The 18,079-nt window shown below is 41.7% G+C and overlaps 1 protein-coding gene across 3 annotated transcripts in view; it reads right to left on the bottom strand.

The window, feature by feature from the left end:
• Positions 1-899: 899 nt before the first annotated feature.
• Positions 900-18,079, bottom strand: part of DSP (desmoplakin) — a 43,775-nt gene continuing 26,595 nt past the window's right edge. Inside the window, exons 13-24 of one of the 3 annotated variants that reach the window (XM_004388941.1) lie at positions 16,797-16,923; positions 15,648-15,849; positions 14,913-15,133; positions 13,590-13,756; positions 13,010-13,148; positions 12,263-12,456; positions 10,805-10,967; positions 10,221-10,304; positions 9,685-9,792; positions 8,290-8,388; positions 6,851-7,348; positions 900-4,133 (exon numbers count right to left, since the gene is read on the bottom strand). In XM_004388941.1, coding sequence (XP_004388998.1) covers positions 900-4,133; positions 6,851-7,348; positions 8,290-8,388; positions 9,685-9,792; positions 10,221-10,304; positions 10,805-10,967; positions 12,263-12,456; positions 13,010-13,148; positions 13,590-13,756; positions 14,913-15,133; positions 15,648-15,849; positions 16,797-16,923 — 5,236 coding nt within the window. Of the gene's footprint in view, positions 4,134-5,053; positions 7,349-8,289; positions 8,389-9,684; positions 9,793-10,220; positions 10,305-10,804; positions 10,968-12,262; positions 12,457-13,009; positions 13,149-13,589; positions 13,757-14,912; positions 15,134-15,647; positions 15,850-16,796; positions 16,924-18,079 lie in introns of all 3 variants that reach the window. The other 2 variants (XM_023742909.1, XM_004388940.1) reach the window with 2 other exon arrangements.

Here is an 18,079-nt window from a genome sequence, read left to right on the forward strand (position 1 = left end):
GGCTAATATTTTCCTTGTGTCTTTGGTGTTATTCATTCTCCTTTGCTCCAGGTGGGTTGGGACCAATTGATGTATCTTAGACGGTCACTCACTAGCTTATAAGACCACTTAATGGTGTTTCTTAATAGGTATTGAGTGAACAAGTGGTTTTAGATATAAATAAAAGCCACTGCTAAGTGTCTTTGTGTGCATAAATATTATTAAATCAAGCCACTCTGACTTCAAAAGTCTAAAAGTTTATTGACAGAACAGCAAACTTCATAAAGACACCTTTTAAAAAGTACATTGAAAATGACAAGCAAAATAAACAGAAAACTTTGAAGAAAAGCAAAGATTGCTGCCATCATGCACAAATACCAAACCAAACAAGGACATTTAAGAGTATATGGGTTATTCAGTCCACGTTCAGAAACTAAAGGAGTCATTCCAAAATGCTTGGGTTTTGGGTGGTTTTGTTTGGAGGGCGGTGGATTTCTCCTACTCCACAAAAAGGTAACATTTCGATGAGAAACAGAATGATGACTAAAAAATATCAATTATCTATTTTTATCTCCAAGAACAGAAATCTATATCATATGCCAACAAGAGTTCAAGAAGAGTTAGTCAAAAATCTAAGCACAGAAGAGAAGAAACAAATGCTAAATTCAATTTGTTCTATCCTTACAATTGATTACCATTTCATACATACTACATCCAAGAAGTATTATGTTAGTTTAAGATAAGCTAAGAAGATCAAAAGCCGGAACAGCCTTTACTGTTTGATTTCAAACATGACTATATTTTCTTAAGCGAAGTTATATTATCCCTACTGCAAGCACTGAGTTTTCTTTCTTATTATTTAATAAAGTGAAAATTCATATAAAAGAAGCTAAGGTGTAGCAACCATTTCCAACTGACTACTAATGCCCAATAGAGCTATTGCTAAATGAGTAAGAGTAAGAGTAGGAAGAATTCCCTGTTGCATCAAAACTGCCCCTCCGGGAGCCACTGTGGGAACCAGAACGAGACCCAGAGCGAGAACCGGAGCGAGAGCCGGAGCGAGAGCCGGGAGCAGAAGACACGTTATAAGGGCTAGGCAAGCCCTTGGAGGAAACTGAGGCTGCTTCCAGAAGGCGTAACCCAGTGATATCTTCTACCATGGAGCGATTCATGGCATCCTTGTAGGATATTTTCAATTTGGTTTTGGGGCAGGTCAGAATTTTGGCATAGCTGCTGATGTCTTGCAGCCTCTGAGCAGCTCGGCCGTCGATGAAGCCTTTCCTGATGGCTTCCTCAGTGCTTATCCTCCCATGTATTTCCGGATCAACGAGGCCTCCTGTGAGGTACTGGAACTCCAGGAAGCGCTGCCCTGCCTCATATGGGAGCCATTTTTCTTTCACGGCTTCTACTGCTGACATCTTCTTTCCCTTCCCTCCTTCAAAGCCAATGAAGGCTTTCTGAGCAGGTTTCAGCCTGGTGGCCATATCCTGGTCAATCAGACCCTGGGAGGTAGCATCCTGGAGTGATAGCTTCTGACCCGTGTTAGGGTGGATGATGCCGCCCGTGCAGGCCTGAGCTTCCAGAAGCCTCTGGCCCGTGATGCTATCCACAATGCCTCGCTCTATGCCTTCAAAAATGGAAATTTTCTCCAGGTTTTCTGTGTCAAAGATGGCCGCAATGGGGCTTGATTCTTCCAGAGGGTCAGACAGAGAGCTACTCCTGATGGTTAAATTCCTGACGCTGGATACGGTTGAAATTTTACTTACAGAATCATGTCGAGGGCTGCTAAAAACATCATCACTGACACCACCACCCACGCTGCTGCTGTTGCCTACACCATTTTTCAAGGAGATCATATCAGCAAACTGAGTGAGGCTGAGGCTGCCAGACCGGTACTGATCAAAGAACTTCCTGTCAACGAGGCCCTTGTCAATGGCTTCCTGAATATCATACTGACTGCCTGTTTTCCTGTCTACCAGGACCACCCTGGTAGAGCCGTCTGATCCAGTGATGGTTATTTCTTCCCACTCACATTCCTGCTCACACAGTTCTTTGAAAGTTTCATAATCGATCAGGCCCTTCCTGTAGGCCTCCTGAACAGACATCTCCTTGTTGGTTTCTGGGTCAACTATGACCACTCTACGCTTCCTGAGGGTATTCTTTTGGGATGTCTGCACCTGCTTCTTCTTCTCTTTCAGGGGCAGAAGACAGAGCCCTGTTTCCTCATCCTTAATGCATCTTTCCTTTAGCTGCAGATAGGTAAGGTTTTCTTCAGTGTTAGGGTCAAAAAATCCCTTTGTATCATCGCTTGGATCTGAAAGAATCTCACTAAGCTCCTCATTGAAATATCCCCTCTTGTAGGCCATGTCAACTGGTAAACGATGGCTCTCCTTTGGGTCAATGATGCCCCCGGTTGCTATCTGGGCTTCCAATAAGCGAATGCCGTGGCCCTTTTCAATGAGCTCCTTGTTCATAGCTTGGAACAAGGAAATGATGTTTCCTGTCTCAGGATCATTGTACCCAGTGACAGCTCGTTCTGCAGACAGGAGCTTCTCTTTAAACTCAATGCCCACCAGGCCTCTTTTGTAAGCTTCTTCTACTGGTAACCTCAAGTTGCTAACAGGATCCACTATAAAGCCAGTAGCTGCTTGGGCTTCGAGCAACTCCAGAGCAGTACCTGGTCGGACCAAGCCGATTTTCATGGCCTCATAGATTCCAAGCTTCTGTTTTGTGGCCTCATTGTATATACCTGCTATGCAGCTTGAACCCTGGAGGAAGTCTTTGATTCTCTCACCAACCTCATCATAAGAAATCTGCCCTGATTCAAGTTCATTTACAGTGGATGGTCTCAATATGCCAGAATTGACTAGTTCGGTGACGGTCACAGGTTGTCTAATTCCTTGGAAGGACATGCTTCTCTTCTGAACCGACAGCAAGAGCAGACCCGTATGTGGTTCAATTCTGCACCGTTCCCTCAGCTGCAAGTAACTGACCTTCTTTTTGGTGAACGGGTCCACAAAGTTTTTCTGACTATCTCGGGGATCATTCAGTGACCGATACAAATCTTTGTCAATCAACCCACGGGCCAAGGCAACATCTTTTGGCAAAAAGACACTGTTAACAGGATCCACGACACCCCCGGATGCAAGCTGGGCTTCCAACAGGCGCATTCCAGTTTCTCTATCAATCAGATTTTTCTTGATAGCTTCAGAAACAGCTACTGTCTTGCCTGAAAATGGATCATCAAAGCCTGTGATGGCTTTTTCTGCTGTGTATATCTGCTGGCGGTCATCAAAGTCGATGAGGTCCCGGGCAGTGGCAGTGTCAACAGTCAGCTTCTCATTCCTGTGGGGATCAATGACCCCACCAGTGGCTGCCTGGGCCTCCAGAAGCATGACCGTGGACTCTGGGGAGATTAATTTCTTTCTCTTGGCCTCTACCAAAGTGTACTTGTCCTTCGGAGAAGCAGAGGCTCCAGCAATAGCTCCTGCACCCCGAAGGAAAGGCTGGATTTCAGAAGCAACTTCTTCCACTGACTTCGTCCCCTTCATCAGCTTGTCCAGGGTCGTCTTGTCAATCACTTGGCACTCATAGAGCTGCATCGCCGTCACCTTCTTCCTCAGTCCTTCGAACACCAGCTTTGAGGTATCGACCGTCCACTCACACTCCGTCTGGGTCTCCCGATGGGACCCACAGGAGCGCTGTCTGAGCTTGTCGATTTCTCTCTGAAGCCGGAAGCGTTCCGTCTCCAGCTGGGACTGCGTCTCCCTGGAAGAGTCCTCTAGTTTACGCCTGCACCTCTCTTCAATCCTCTTGATCTCTGCCTGGAGTCTCTCAATCTCGCTCCTCAGGCTGTTCTTCTCTCTCTCACTCTTTTCTCTTTCTGATTCAATCTTCCTAATGGCCTCCTCCTTGCGGGAATATTGAGTTTTCCACTGATTTAAGTCATTCTGGATCTGCTGCTTCTCACACTCGAGGCGCTGCTTCACCCTGCTTTCTGCCTCTAGTGTTGCTTTGGCGCGGTTCAGCTCGTCCTCCAGCCTTTGCAGCCTTGCCTTGTCTTGTTCCAGGATTTTGATCTTCACCAGCAGGCTCTCTCTTTCCTGCACCACCTGAGTGCACTGACTTTTTGATTCCTGGATCCTGTTAGACGCCTGGAATTTAAAAAGAAGGAAATGGGAAAAAATAATGTTTTGATCACATCATATTACCATCATAATTGAAACTTTTCCTACATCTTAAAAAAAAAAAACTTATTTTCTTATTTTCCCTTTCTATGGTTTCCCTGGATATACTGTTAACTTGTTATCTTACAAATTCACAACAAAAATTCTGTGTGTGTGTGTGTGTGTGTGTGTGTGTGTATAAATGTTGCCACTTTGATAAATGACTTCATACTTACTTTTTTATCCCGTAACTAGAAGTTATGACCCTGTCTTACTTGGTAATTGTGGTTTGAAAAAAATAATATGGGGAGTTTTCTTCACACCTTCTATACCTACATCTCACCCATTATAACTATACTAGCATGTTTAATAAAGCAATACAAACATATGGATATATACATCCCACACCCAGCCCCACACAAATATTGTCTATAGAAGTCAAACGCAGTAGAAGTTAAAGAAGTTATTTTTAAATAAGAAAAGCCAAACAAAAAGAAATATATTAAAAGAAAATAGGATAACTGCATACAGAAAAATCATCTAAGCAAGCAAGAAAAAGTGATTTTAAAATTGCAGAGAAAACTACTTTGTTAACCGTGTGGCTTTAATTTAGGAAATTTTTTATTACAAATGTATGTCAGAGCTCACTAAATAAGAGCCATCTTCTAGAAAATAAAGTGGAACATTCAGCAGAAGTGATCTCAGAAGTTATATACATGCTGAAGTTCTTAAAAGCAGATTAGTTTAAAGCATTTGTCCGGATCATGACACATACTAGTTCAGCAATAAGAAAAAATGAGACTGTCTGTAAACATGCGTTTAAGTAGCAAGAGTGTGATTCAGATTAGATGATAACAGCGTGAATTATTTAAGAGACAGGGAAGCCATGATCAAATATCTGTGAATACCTCTAATGCCTGCTTTTGGAATTTCTCAATTTCCTGTCTCAAGTTTTCCCTCTCTCTCTGTAAATCACTGATCAGTCCCTGCAGTTCCAGGGTTCGGTTGTTGCTGATTTGCAGTTGGCTCCTAAGTTCAGAAATGGTTGCGTTTTTGTCAGTGTCAGCTTCACTGCGGCTCCTCCTCAGGTCGTCGTACTCCAGCCTCAGGTTCCGCAGTTCCTCCTCCAGCATCAGGTGCTCCTTAGTCAGGCTCTCCGTGAGACACTGCAGTCGCTCGATTTCTATTTTGCTCTCATTTAAGCTCCTGCTTTTATCTTCTATCACCTTCTGGAAGTGCTCATTCCTCAAGTAAGCCTGCTTGGCGTTTTCTTGCTCCTGGACCAGCTGCCGCCTCAGGGCTTCGAGTTCCAAGGACAGCCTCCTCAGCTCCTCCTGTGTCTTCTGCTTCTCCCTCACTTGGCCCTCCAGCACGTCCCTCTGCTGGCGGAGGTCGTCCTCACTCCTCTTCTTCCCGATGGATGCCTGCTCCAGCTGCTGGGTCAGGCTGGTGACTTTTATCGCTTGCTCTTTCAAGGACCTCCTCATGCCTTCCAGCTCGTCCTCCAGCTTCTTCCTTTTGGCCGAGTCTTCTGAGGCCATCCTCTTCAGCCGATTCAGCTCCTCTTCCACCCTCTGCTTCTGCAGCTTCAAGTCTTTCAGCAAGCTCTGGAATCGCGTGATATCCTGGTCCTTCACAGTCCTCTCCTGTGAAACCCTCTCATAGTCAACTCTCAGGCGTGTGAGCTCTTGCTCCTGAACCTTCAGCTTGCTGATTGTCTCTGTCGCGATACTGTTGGCCTTCTGCAGATCATACTGGGCCCTTTGCAGTTTGGTGTTTTCCTCTTCCAGGCATTTCCATTTGTTTGTTTCGGTTTCTATCAGCTGCTTTAATCTTTCTATCTCTTTGTTTTTATCCTGGATGGTTTTGGCAGCATCATCCAGAGACTGCTTATATCTCATACTCTCTGCACTTTGCATCTGTGTGACCTGTCGCAGCTCAATCTCCAGCTGCTGTTTTCTCTGTGACATCTCCATGCCAGTGGCCTTCTGCTGTTGCATGTCTTCTTCGACCCTCCTAAGGTTCTCTGTGGTCTGGGCTAGCGTGTTCTTCAGCCTCTTTATTTCCTCAGATAAGCTCCTGTTTTCTCTGGTGAGGTTGTCGACTTGGGCTCGGTAGCTACTAGTGTCTTCTTCTTTCTGCATGGTGAGCTGGTGGATGGTGGTCTTGCTGATGTTGATCTCAGTCTCAAATTGGTTTTTTAAGCTAATGATCTCCTCATCGTAACTGTTTCTTACCTTAGCCAGTTCATACTCGTATTCACAGCGGCGCTTGGCCTCCTCCTTAAACTCGGCTTTGAGTCTCTCAATCTCTTTGTTTTTGTCTTGGATGGTCTTGGCAGCCTCCTCCAGGGACTCCTTATGCCTGGCATTGTCCTCAGAGCGCTGCTGGATGACCTGCTTGAGCTCTATCTCCAGCTGCTGCTTCTTCTGCAGCATCTCCGAGCCGCAGGCCTTCTGCTGGAGGGCATTCTCCTCCGCCCTCCGGCGCTGCTCCGTGGTCTGCAGGATACTGTCATTCAGCCTGACAATCTCATCCTTCAGATCCCGATTTTCCCTCAAGAGTCTATCAAGCTGGTTTCTAAGGTTTTTGGAATCATCCTCCTTTTGCATGGATATCTCCTTGATGGTGGTCTTCGTAATATTAATCTCATTTTCATACTTGTTCCTTAAATTACTCATCTCCTCATTATAGTGGTTTCTTACCTTTGCCAGCTCATTCTCATATTCTCTCTTCCGGTTGCTCTCCTCCTGAAGAAGAACCCTCAACCTCTCTATCTCGTACTCCTTCTCCTTGATGGCTTTCTCAGATTCCAGTTTTTGCCAACCAAGGTTCTCCTTTTCACACTGCCTTGCTTTCTGCAACTGGTCATAGTCATTCTTCTGTTGGTCAAATCTATCCTCCACAGTCTTTCTTCTCCTCTTTTCGTCTTCAATCTCATAAGTGAGTCTGGTGATTTTCTCATTGAGTTCTTTGATTTGGCCATAGCACTTGTCGAGATTCTGCTTCGCCGACTTTCCATCCAGCTCAGCTTGCCTCTTCAGCTCCTCCAGGCTCACAAGCTTTGCTTTGAACTGGGAACACTCTGTCTGGTATTTCTGCAGGTTCTGATCCAGGAACTTGTTCTTGTTACAGTTTTCAGAGTTGGCATCTCGGGCCAGTCTGAGCTCCTCCTCCAAAACTTCAATCTTGGTATTTTTCAGCTGTGGAATTGAAATGAGAAATTATGTTGAAAGAAAAACACCTCACATCATAGGAAAGAAGCAGTACTCTCCCCTTCCCAGATCTATGTGCCTGCCCATTTTCCTGCCCATTTCCCATTTCTCTTTACACATACACACATATGCATACGACATGCATATAAACACCCCCATACACAAACATACAACACACACAAACACCCCCACCACACACACAAATATACCCCACCACACACACACCACACACATATACACCCCTCCACAGAGACACACATGCAAAGAAACACATGCACACACACACACCCCACCACACACACACATACAAAGTGTGATATGAGGCAAAAACTATTTGACAAAAATTTAAGAAATCTGGGTTCTTGTCATAATTCTTCCATTAACTGCTTCCATTAATAACTTCTATTAACTATATAATCTTAGCAAATCATCTTATAATCATCCTTGAGTCTCAATTTCCTCACCTGCAAAATGAGGTGATTTTTTTCAAGATCAAAAACTTTTGATTTTATAAATTATGTTCCCTATATTTCAAGGTATAAAGTGAGTTTCCATATAAACAAAAGTATTAGAAAACAGGAGTAAATTAAATAACCACTCTACATTAAATAGTCGAATCCAACTACTCCAAGATGTTGTTAATCCTCGACTTAACACAAAGAATTAAAGCAAATTCCTTAACCAAACATTAAACAAAATTACTGTTTTATGGCAAGATAAAGTAGCTTCAATTTTGCAAGTATTACACAAGTCCATTTAGAACAGTGTCTTAGAATCTGGGACTAACCCCAGGATAAACCCACAAACTGTAGTATTATTAAATGTTTAAAGAAAATACAGTTTTACCAATGTATGTCCAAATCCACGTCACAATGAGACAGTGATAATACAGTTCTATTTTTTGATGCCCCAAGGAAGTAATAAATTACCTTCAAATCTTCCAAGCTTTTCAACATCTCACTTAAGAATCTGTAATAATCTCCAGACCTTGTAAGTAGTTCTATGTATCGAGCATGAATGTCTGCAGCCTTGGAGAAAAGGAGAGGGGGAAAAAAGTTGGATTAAAAAAAAATCCTAAGCAAGTTGACTAATCTTATTTTCCAAAATAATAAAATACTTAAATTATAATTTAAAGAGTGAATTTCCTTCCTCTACGTATGCTACTTCCAAAATGTAGAAGTACAACTAAACAAATGGCTAAAAACATTGCATTCCACCCTCATGGCTCCAGACTGCTTCCCCTGAACCTCCTGAGATGTAATGTTCTCTGACATCTTTGGGAAGAAGTTGTCTTTTAGAAACTTATTATACATTTTTCACTTTTAGATGTCTCCTTTACTAAACCTAGAAATTTAAGCCTGATTTCTGCAAACCCTCTAATATACCAATGACAGATTCAGACTTCCACTGACGATCTCCTAAAACGTGCCATATATCAATGACTCATGCTGGGTATGGGGGCAGGGGGCATAACCTGCTATTAAACTCTTTTGAATGGGTCTCTGTGAGGTGCAGAAGGCAATTTGGCCTTTTGTTCTGGGTTTCTGAGAGCCAGACCACCTGGGGGCCTGATGCCTGAGGGGTGTGATGTAATTGGCTATGGCCAATGTGGTGAGACCAATGAAGGCTTTGAAGATGGGGGCTCAGTGGAGCTTCTGGGTTGGAAGGGAGCAGAGGGCATCCCCTGGCGGCAAGGAAGCTCTGTGCTGGGCCTCGCGCTGGGGCGTCTTACCCTATGTGTCTCTTCGTTTGTATCCTTTCTCATTATAATAAATTGGTATGGTATACTTTCTGTGAACTCTGTGAGCCATTCCAGGGAATTATTGAACCGGCAGGGTGAGAATGAGCAGGGGCTAGCATCATCTGCCTATTTGGCAGTCTGAAGGACTGTGTCCTTTTAACTTATATCCTCTGACTTAGCCCCGGGTGGCTAGGGATGGGAGAGAGAAGGGCCTTCCTACTCTGAAGTGGAGGAAATTGCGCTTGTAGATGATATCCCCTGCCCCAGCCCCAAGTAGCTGGTGATGAGAAAGTACCGCCTGGAGTGGCTGGCGACAAGGATGGAGAAGTGGGAAGGTGAGGACTGGATCCCTTTCCAAATGGAAACTGGATTCATGCTGATCCTTATAACACAGTTAGCAATGAAGGTGGGATTTGCCCACCATGCCCTTTGCTGTGCACAGTGTGTACAGTTAGAGCAATATCCTATAACAATGAATGAATTTCAGGGACTGTAGGTAAGACAGGGAAGGAGACAGGGAAAAAGGCAGAAGCAAGGGCAGATTTTAAGAGATATGTAAAGACATACATAAACACATATATACCTCTTGCAGAATCACCCCTGAAGGGGACTGAACCATAGTTCTCTTGATAGGTATGTTCAGTAGAGTTTCCAATCCTGAGGTATACGATGCAAGCTGGAGTTCATAATCCTGGAAAGTAATAAAGTTTAAGAAAAATATTCTTAAGGGACTTAAAAGGAGTCACTGACAGCTACAACTTTACACTTTTAAATCAGCAAGCTGTGTCTCTAATGACCAAGGCCAAGAGTATTGTGTATTGCTAGTGTCCAAGCAGCTAATATTACATTCTTAACACCAAGCAGTACACCTTTATATGCTAATTGGGTATTTCTGTATATAGAACCAGTTGAAAGAATAAAGACCATCCATTTCCTCAGATATTGCCAATTTGTAATGAATGCAAGTTAATGGATAAGCGTTTATGGTTTGTTCAGGAGAAAATATGTAAAAGTCATAATCACTATCCTCAAGATATTTACAATCTTTAAAGTGAATTAGTAAATAACACAGTTAATAATATTCTTGAAGAACGAGAATTCTTTGTGTAACCAACATACCTTAATTGAATTCACACAAAGTTCAGCAATTTTCTGTACTTCTTCTGATTTGTCTCGTTTGCCACATATTTCACTGTGCAAGCTCTGTACAAAAATGAAATATTTACAAATGTTAAAGTGTATGGATATCTTAAGACAAATGTTATTTCACTCTTCAATCACTGTCATTTGTTTTGATCTTCAGTTTATTAATACATGTACTGACCTCATATTTTCAGTTAAACCTTAGAAGATGAGCATTTTTTTCATTCAGAAAAGATAAAGAAGACCTTCAACTTCTTATTTTCTATCTAAGAGTTTACTTCCTAGTCAGCACTGTGTTCTGGTCCTACCATCTCAATTTCTAAAGCCACTTTACACAATAGCATGAGAGGAACAACACTGCATTATTTCTGTGTTCATAAACGCACTTCTTTGTAAATATCTCAATTGTCCTTCCTCTCAGCTTTCTTTAAGCATTCACAAAATGGACTAATAGTATTAAATAATTATTATTTCCAACCTAGGCCATGAAAACCAGAGGAAAACACAGTTTACACCCAATTAATCTCAAAACAGCAGTGGAATGATAAATTGGCTTGTACCTTCTGCTCATTCAACAATCTCATGACCGTGTTAGAATCACCAAATTTCACGGATTCTAAGGAATCCTGGCGACGTTTGGCATCATAGAGCCACTTGCAGAAAGCCTGATAGTTATCACGATAATTCCTCAGTTGCTTGATTTGTTTTTCCAGGTCCCATAATCTGGGGAAAACCGATAAAATAAAATTATGACAGCACTGCTATTGTTCCTCAAAACAAATTAACATAGAGTTAACATATGACCCAGCAATTCGCTCCTAGGTCTATACACAAGAAAACTGAAAACATATGTCCACACAAAATCTTGTCTACAAATGTTCATAGCAGCATTACTCATGATATAGCCAAAAAATAGAAAAAACCCAGAAGTCAATCAACTGATGAAAGGATAATACAAAATGTGGTTATCTCTGTATAATGGAATATTAGTCAACAATAAAAGGAAGAAAGTACTGATACATGCTGCAACATGGATAAACATTATTCTAAGTGAAAGAAGCTGACACAAAAGACCACATAGTATGATTCCATTTACGTGGAATGTCCAGAACAGGCAACTATATAGAGACAAAGTAGATTAGTGGTTGCCCAGGACTGGCGGGGGGAGGGGCAGGAAGTAATAGGGAGTGACTGTTAATGGGTACAGAGTTTCTTTTAGGGTGATGACAATGTTCTAAAATATGTTGTGGTGATGGTTTCACAACTCTGTAGATACAGTAAAAACTACTAAATTGTACACTTTAAATGGGTAAGTTTTATAGTATGAGAATTATATTTCAAAAAAGATGTTTTTTAAAAAAAGACCTGTTAGTAAAATGGGCTACAAGCAAGGTAATTCGGAAGATGTTTTAAAACCCTCATTTGCTGTAAGGCATTTCTTTTTTATAAGACTTAATCTTCCTAAGCTTTTGAGAACGCTCACTCAAAGCCTCTCCTCCTTCCAACAGTCATAACAAGAGTTAACAGGGCACAGAATGCATGCTAAGTGGCTTCCACTATTTCTCTAAGAACCTGGATGGCCCCTGTCACATGCTGGTTCAGACTTGGCTATTGATGTACTGAGGTACTCTCTCTCCATGTCCAACAAAGCTGGTTATAGGTAGTCCCTTAAAGGAGCATCTATTATGCCTACCAGTAAAATGAGTTACTGTTGCGTCAACTCCGACTCATGGCAACACCATGCGTGTCAGAGCAGAACTGTGCTCCATAGGGTTTTCAAAGGAGGATTTTTCAGAAGGAGATCGCCAGGCCCTTCTTCCAAGGTGCCTCTGGGTGGACTCAAACCGCCAACCTTCGGTTAGCAGCTGAGCACATTAACAGTTTGCACCACCAGGGACTCCTATTATGCCTAACTTATATGCAAGACAAAACCGCTACTTTTTATAATTACCACTCTCAAATACCAGTAGCTTGGGAACAACCAAACGGGAAGAAAATATGGGAAGAAGCGGGCTCACCTGTAGTCTATCTGTTTATCTATTCTTTGCCAGCGATCAGTCAACTGTGTGACTTTGTCACTAAACTTCCCAAGATCCAAGTCATATAGTGGGTACTGCTGGGAAGTCTGGGAGTGGATCTGCTGGGCCTTCTGCAGGTCTGTCTTCATGGTGGCCAGCAGGGACTTCTTCAAGTTCAGGTCATTTTTTATTTTCTGCAAGAGAAATGAGTACAAAGTAATCTCCTCTCGTCTTATGCTACACTGTAAGTGGCCAACTGAAAAAAAAGTTCATAAAACTCTGTGAATATTCGTATTTTTAGGTGATAACAATCAACCCAGGAAAACGTATTTACTGATTGCATTTCCACTGATTGCATTTCCCCTGATGTAGATCCTTGTGCTACCCTGTTTAAAAGGGACTCAGTATGTAAATTAGTTTGGAAGTGCTATATATCATATTCCATTCTTGAATAAGTAAATGCATATTAACACATCAAAGGTTCTGTGAAGTCCTATAGCATAAAAACCAATTTAACTATGTATAACTCAGCATTCCCCAAATGAGTCTCACTACCAATGACCTTCTCACATAGTTCCTGCTCTGGAAAACTGCATCCTAAAAAGAACTGCTGATATCAACCATGTGTGGTCAATAAAATCCACTAATCCTCTAAACTCATGAAGACCCAGCAGGCTTTATAATTGAGAATTGAGTCTTATATTATTTCCTGTAAACTGGGACACTGTTAGTAACCTTTCTAGCTACCTTGAGTCCACAGCGGTAAGCTTCCACTTTATCCAGATCCAGGCTGACCGTTTCCTCTTCCGTGAGTCTGGCTTCGTAGACCTTCAACATGTCTTCTGTCTGGAGGAGAGCCTGGAGGAGTGCTCTCACGGTGCACAAGCTGGAGGAGCAAAGGGTGCAAATAAAACTGTTGGTAACAGACTGCAAACAGCTGGTTCTTGACACAATTAACAAAGAGAACAATATTAAAGCACATAAAAAATTATTCTGTCTATTTTATAAGCTAAGGAAGTGGTAATTTTATTTGATTTTTCTTCTCCATCATGATTCAAACCACCATTTCACACTCACTTAAGAATTCGAAGTTTGGGCCCTGAGAATATAACTCACTTCTAAGATGTGATAGATTTCAGATAGTGGGATTAACGCCCTAGGCTACAGGACACCTTCTCAAAACCACAGAATCATGTGAGTAAGCCTCCCCTAAGAACAGAAACTAAGCCAAGGGCTCCAGCCAGTCAATTATATAAACGCAATTAAATCTGAGAAAATGTAGTTTAAGAAAGCCTAAGTATCTGAGATTAGCATTAATTGTGTTTACCTATTTAAGTAGCCATCAGTAACACCATTGATGTTTTCCAGTTTCTGAAACAGTCCAAATACCTCATTCTGTAAATAGCAATATTTTTCAGAACCTCTGAAGTTAGCTAGCATATCTTTAAGCTGGTTGAGAACTTCGGCAATTGCTCGTGAATCGTTCTGCACACTCTGTCAAAAAAAGAAGGAAAGCTCCTCTGACTTATACTGTGTGATTATTTATAACCATTTTGCCCTTAAAAAGTCCAGTATGGAAATCAGGGACTCAGACGATGGTACACCAATTTCATTGCAGCACTATTCACAATAGCCAAACGGCAAAAATCAACCCAAGTGTCCATCGATAGATGACCAGATAAACAAAATGTGGTATATCCATACAATGGAATATTACTTAGCCTTAAAAAAAATGAAGTGCTCATACATGCTGTGATGTAGATGAACCTTGAAAACATGCTGAGAAAAATAAGCCAAACACAAAAGAACAAATATTATATGACCCTACTTACAGGAAATATCTAGATTGCAAGGACAAATGCATAGAAGCAAAAAGTAGGTATGTGGTTACCTGGAGCTGGGAAAGGAGGGAACGGGGAGTTACTGCTTAAAGGGAACAAAGTTCTGTTTAGGGTAATGGAAAAATTTTAGTTGTGAATGTAATTAATGCTACTGAAATGCATACTTGAAAGTGGTTAAAATGGCAAATTTTCTGTGTATACTTTACCACAATAAAAAAAAAAAAAAAAAAGTTCAGTAAATGTAAAGGATTCAAGAAAAAGATAGAGTTGCCTTTTCATTTCCTTCTTCAGGGAGGCCTTCTGAGCAACTGTGTAAGTGGGCCCTTTCCTATAGTACATACACCTTGGGCATTCCAGTGCCATGCCCACGTTTGGTTGAGCAGAAAAGATCCCTGAGTTAGGAGTTGAAAAGCTTGGCCTGTAGTCACAGCTCTTCAACGGCTTTGAGATCTTACCCCATCAAATCTCGCCATGTCAGTTCCCTGTCTATCCATATCACAGACTGTTTCAGGCAGAAGACTGATGTTTGGGGAACTCTTTGAAATCAACACAGTACTGTATCATGCAAAGGAAAAACACTGTAGCCTGATTCACCAACCTACAAACCAATAGCAAAGGTGGTTTAATCCAGTCTGGTAACCTTCCACAAATTTGGAAGTATGTGAAAGAAAAAAGGAAATCCTGCTAGATGCCTGTGTTCTTGAAAATTAATTTCTAGTCTTTAAATATTAATACCAGGAAGTTTTAAATTAGTTCACAGATAAATATACATATACCTGGATTCTGGCAAAATAACTATCACTACCTACCTTCAGCTCATTTATTTTCACTGTAATGTGGTGTGAAGAACCTTGGTCGGCCAGAAGGATGTTTTTCAGGGTCATTCGGCTCTCACAGAGCTCCATCTGCCTGCGGACCTTCTGGAGCTCCATCAGCAGCCACGTCTCCTGCTTGTCATTCTCTCTGTTGGTTTCAATCACTTTATTATGGTTAACTTCTTGGCAGGTACCAAGATGAGTGATTTCAGTTACTGTAAAAACACATCAGGACCACAAAAGTCAGAGAATTCATGGCTAGAGGGCCTCAAAAACATTCACACTGCATAAAAATATGCCCACTTCAAGCAAGTCAATCACAAAAGGACAAATGTTGTATGATCTCATGTATATGAAACAGGTAGAATAGGCAAATGTATCGAGACCAAAGGGAGGAGTAAAGGGAAGTCACTGAGTTTCTGTTTATGGTGATGGAGAAAGTCTGGCAACAGATATCAGCAATGGATGCACAACATGATTAATGTAACTGGTGTTAGTAAATTGTACACGTGAAAAATGTTAAACTGACAAATGTGTTATATATAGTTTTACAACAATAAAAAAATGCCCACTTCATTTGATTTCACTCTGAAAAATTCAGTATATGAACTACTTTTGATGTATTTCTTTCAAAGAAATAGTTCTAAAAATAGTTTCATGCAAACTACTTTTTAAAAAAAAAACACCGCAGATATGGTTGGTACAAAGAGAAAGTCACCACAAGCCCACCTGTTTGGTGGTGGGGGTAGCCAGGCAGCTGTATGACCAGGGTCTGGTAATACTTCTGAGCGTCAGTGAACTGAGATTGGATTTTCCGCTTATCATCATCCCCAAACATCTCTGAGCCTTGGCTATTTCTGATGAACTCTTGGTAATGTAACTCAAGATCAGAGATCGTCTTCATGTAATCTTCCGGACGCATTGTTTTCAGCTGAAAGTAAACCAGGCAAATGGTATTTAGGAATTACTGCCCCATAGTGCTGCCAAGAAGAATCTGCTGAAAAATACCCCAACCTTCTAGAATGGGACTTGAGGCAGCATTTGGGATGTGTCCAATAAGACATAAAAGTCTTTGAGGTAGGGGACACTGAGCTTCTGTTAAGGATGGTGGAAAAATTTAGGAATGGTTAAGTGTGATGCTTGAAAAACACGATGAACATAATGTCACTGAATTGTACATGTGAAGAGCATTGAAATGACAAATGTTTTGTTACCTGTATATTTACTACAATTAAAAAAGTCTTTGAGGGTTTAGAAATTATTTTCTTTTTATAATAGGTGCTAAGAACCACAGCAATAGGCTGTCAATTTTATTTTTCTACAGAACTCTTTCTTCAAATGAAATATTACTCAGAAGCCCCAAATGTAAAGCAGATCACAGCAAAGCTGCTCTGACTGAAGAAGAGAAAAGGGGGTGAGGGACCCTTACACCTTCTCATTCTATGCCTCTCCTTCACTTCCATCCTTCTCACCCTAAAGTATCCACCTCCCATCTAGGATTCTTCAGATCACAATTTGAAAACCACCGATTTCAAGAATTCCATCCCAACGTTTATTTTTGTGCTACCCAATTAATACTTTACAACCTAACTTTCCATTACATCCATAATAGTGCAGGGCCATGTGCCTTTTCCATGGGTACTTTCAACTTGTCAGGTAACTTTAATTAGTATTTCTGTTTGTCTCGTAACCAGCCGTGTGTTAATTCCTCCCATTCTATACTGGATGGAGCAGAACCTCTAAGAAAGGCTATGATGGCTTATTGATGAAATAAAAGAGCATTAGCTGCACAGCTAGAGGACCTGCCTGGTAGAAACCAGCACTGCGGGGAGAAGCTAGCGCCTCCCTCCCAGCAGCCTGACCGTCGGAAGGACATACCTTGGCGATGGTCATGGCCCTGATTTTCTCGATGTCAATCATGCAGTAATGCCAGGACACCAGGCTCTTCATGTTGATGTAGAGCTGGTTCCACAGAGCCAAGATGGCTTCGTAGTACTGCTCAATCCTAGAGGCGCAAAAGGAAAGGTTACTAGAGCCAGACTTTCATATTCCATCCCGAACGGGAAACCTGGACATGTTTACACAATTGCACAAAATCTAAAGCAATAACTAATGAAGTCACAGGTGCACGTACAACTTTCAAAACATTCAACATTTCAGTGGATTTGGATTAGCTGACTCCCCCAAAGCACATTCTCAGTTATCTACGTTAGTGTAGAGAATTCAAATCATTTTGGTTAAACTATACAATATGCTTTTTTACGGTGGTGGTTTTGTTTGCCAGCAGCTTTGTAACCAGCAGAGTAGTCTAACACTGTGTAGGAGGTGGGGAGAAACCTGTCATGGGGACTCTGATGATGGCTGGAGCTTGATAATGAGGTTCATTATGCTATTCTCTCTACTCCTGTCTATGGTTGAACGGTTCCCCAATAAAAGATTTAAAAGAATATGATCGAACAATCTGTAAAATGGATCCTCCATCTATTGATGAGCAAATATTGATAGGAAAACCATTTATCTGTTGGTACATGCAAAATTATTGATTTTCTGAGGGAAAGAAGAATGTCAAAACAATACTTTTGAAGTGAACAAATATTATTCACTCCTGCCCTTCAACACAGTCAGATATTCTTTTTTATCCTCCAATAATAACTACAATACCTTTAACACCAAATTGCAAGACAAAGTAAGGTGACCATTATAAGGTTCCTTTTTAGGGAGGTGAATGTTGGGAGGGCGGTTTGTCACGTGGCCTTGCGACCCTCACCTGGACCACTTAATCAGAGCCTTGGGCCTGGAACATTCCCTGATACTGGAGGCTGGGAACTGAGCCTCTCCCTCCATCCCAGTTTCTTCTTTTTCTTATCAGGAAGGGGCTACTGAGTACTTCTCTGTTCTGTTTATCCTGATGCGTCACATGGTACCTGGCCAACCCCAGTGCTATATCTGTGGGGAGGTACGGGGTCCTTCACCTAAAGCACAAAAGGAGAATGTGCAGACCACCAGCCCTGCTCTGCCTGAGAATGAGACTCAGTGGCCATGGGGTACTGATGCCCACTATCGAAGATGACCTTGCTCTGTCTCTTCTCTGTGTGAGTAAAGCATTATTCCAACCACTGCCTGAGTAGGAGTCGTGTCTTTCTTGGTGACCTCCAACCTTG

Source organism: Trichechus manatus, unplaced genomic scaffold (genome assembly GCF_000243295.1).
Source record: "Trichechus manatus latirostris isolate Lorelei unplaced genomic scaffold, TriManLat1.0 scaffold00223, whole genome shotgun sequence".
NCBI classification, from domain to species: Eukaryota; Metazoa; Chordata; class Mammalia; order Sirenia; family Trichechidae; genus Trichechus; species Trichechus manatus.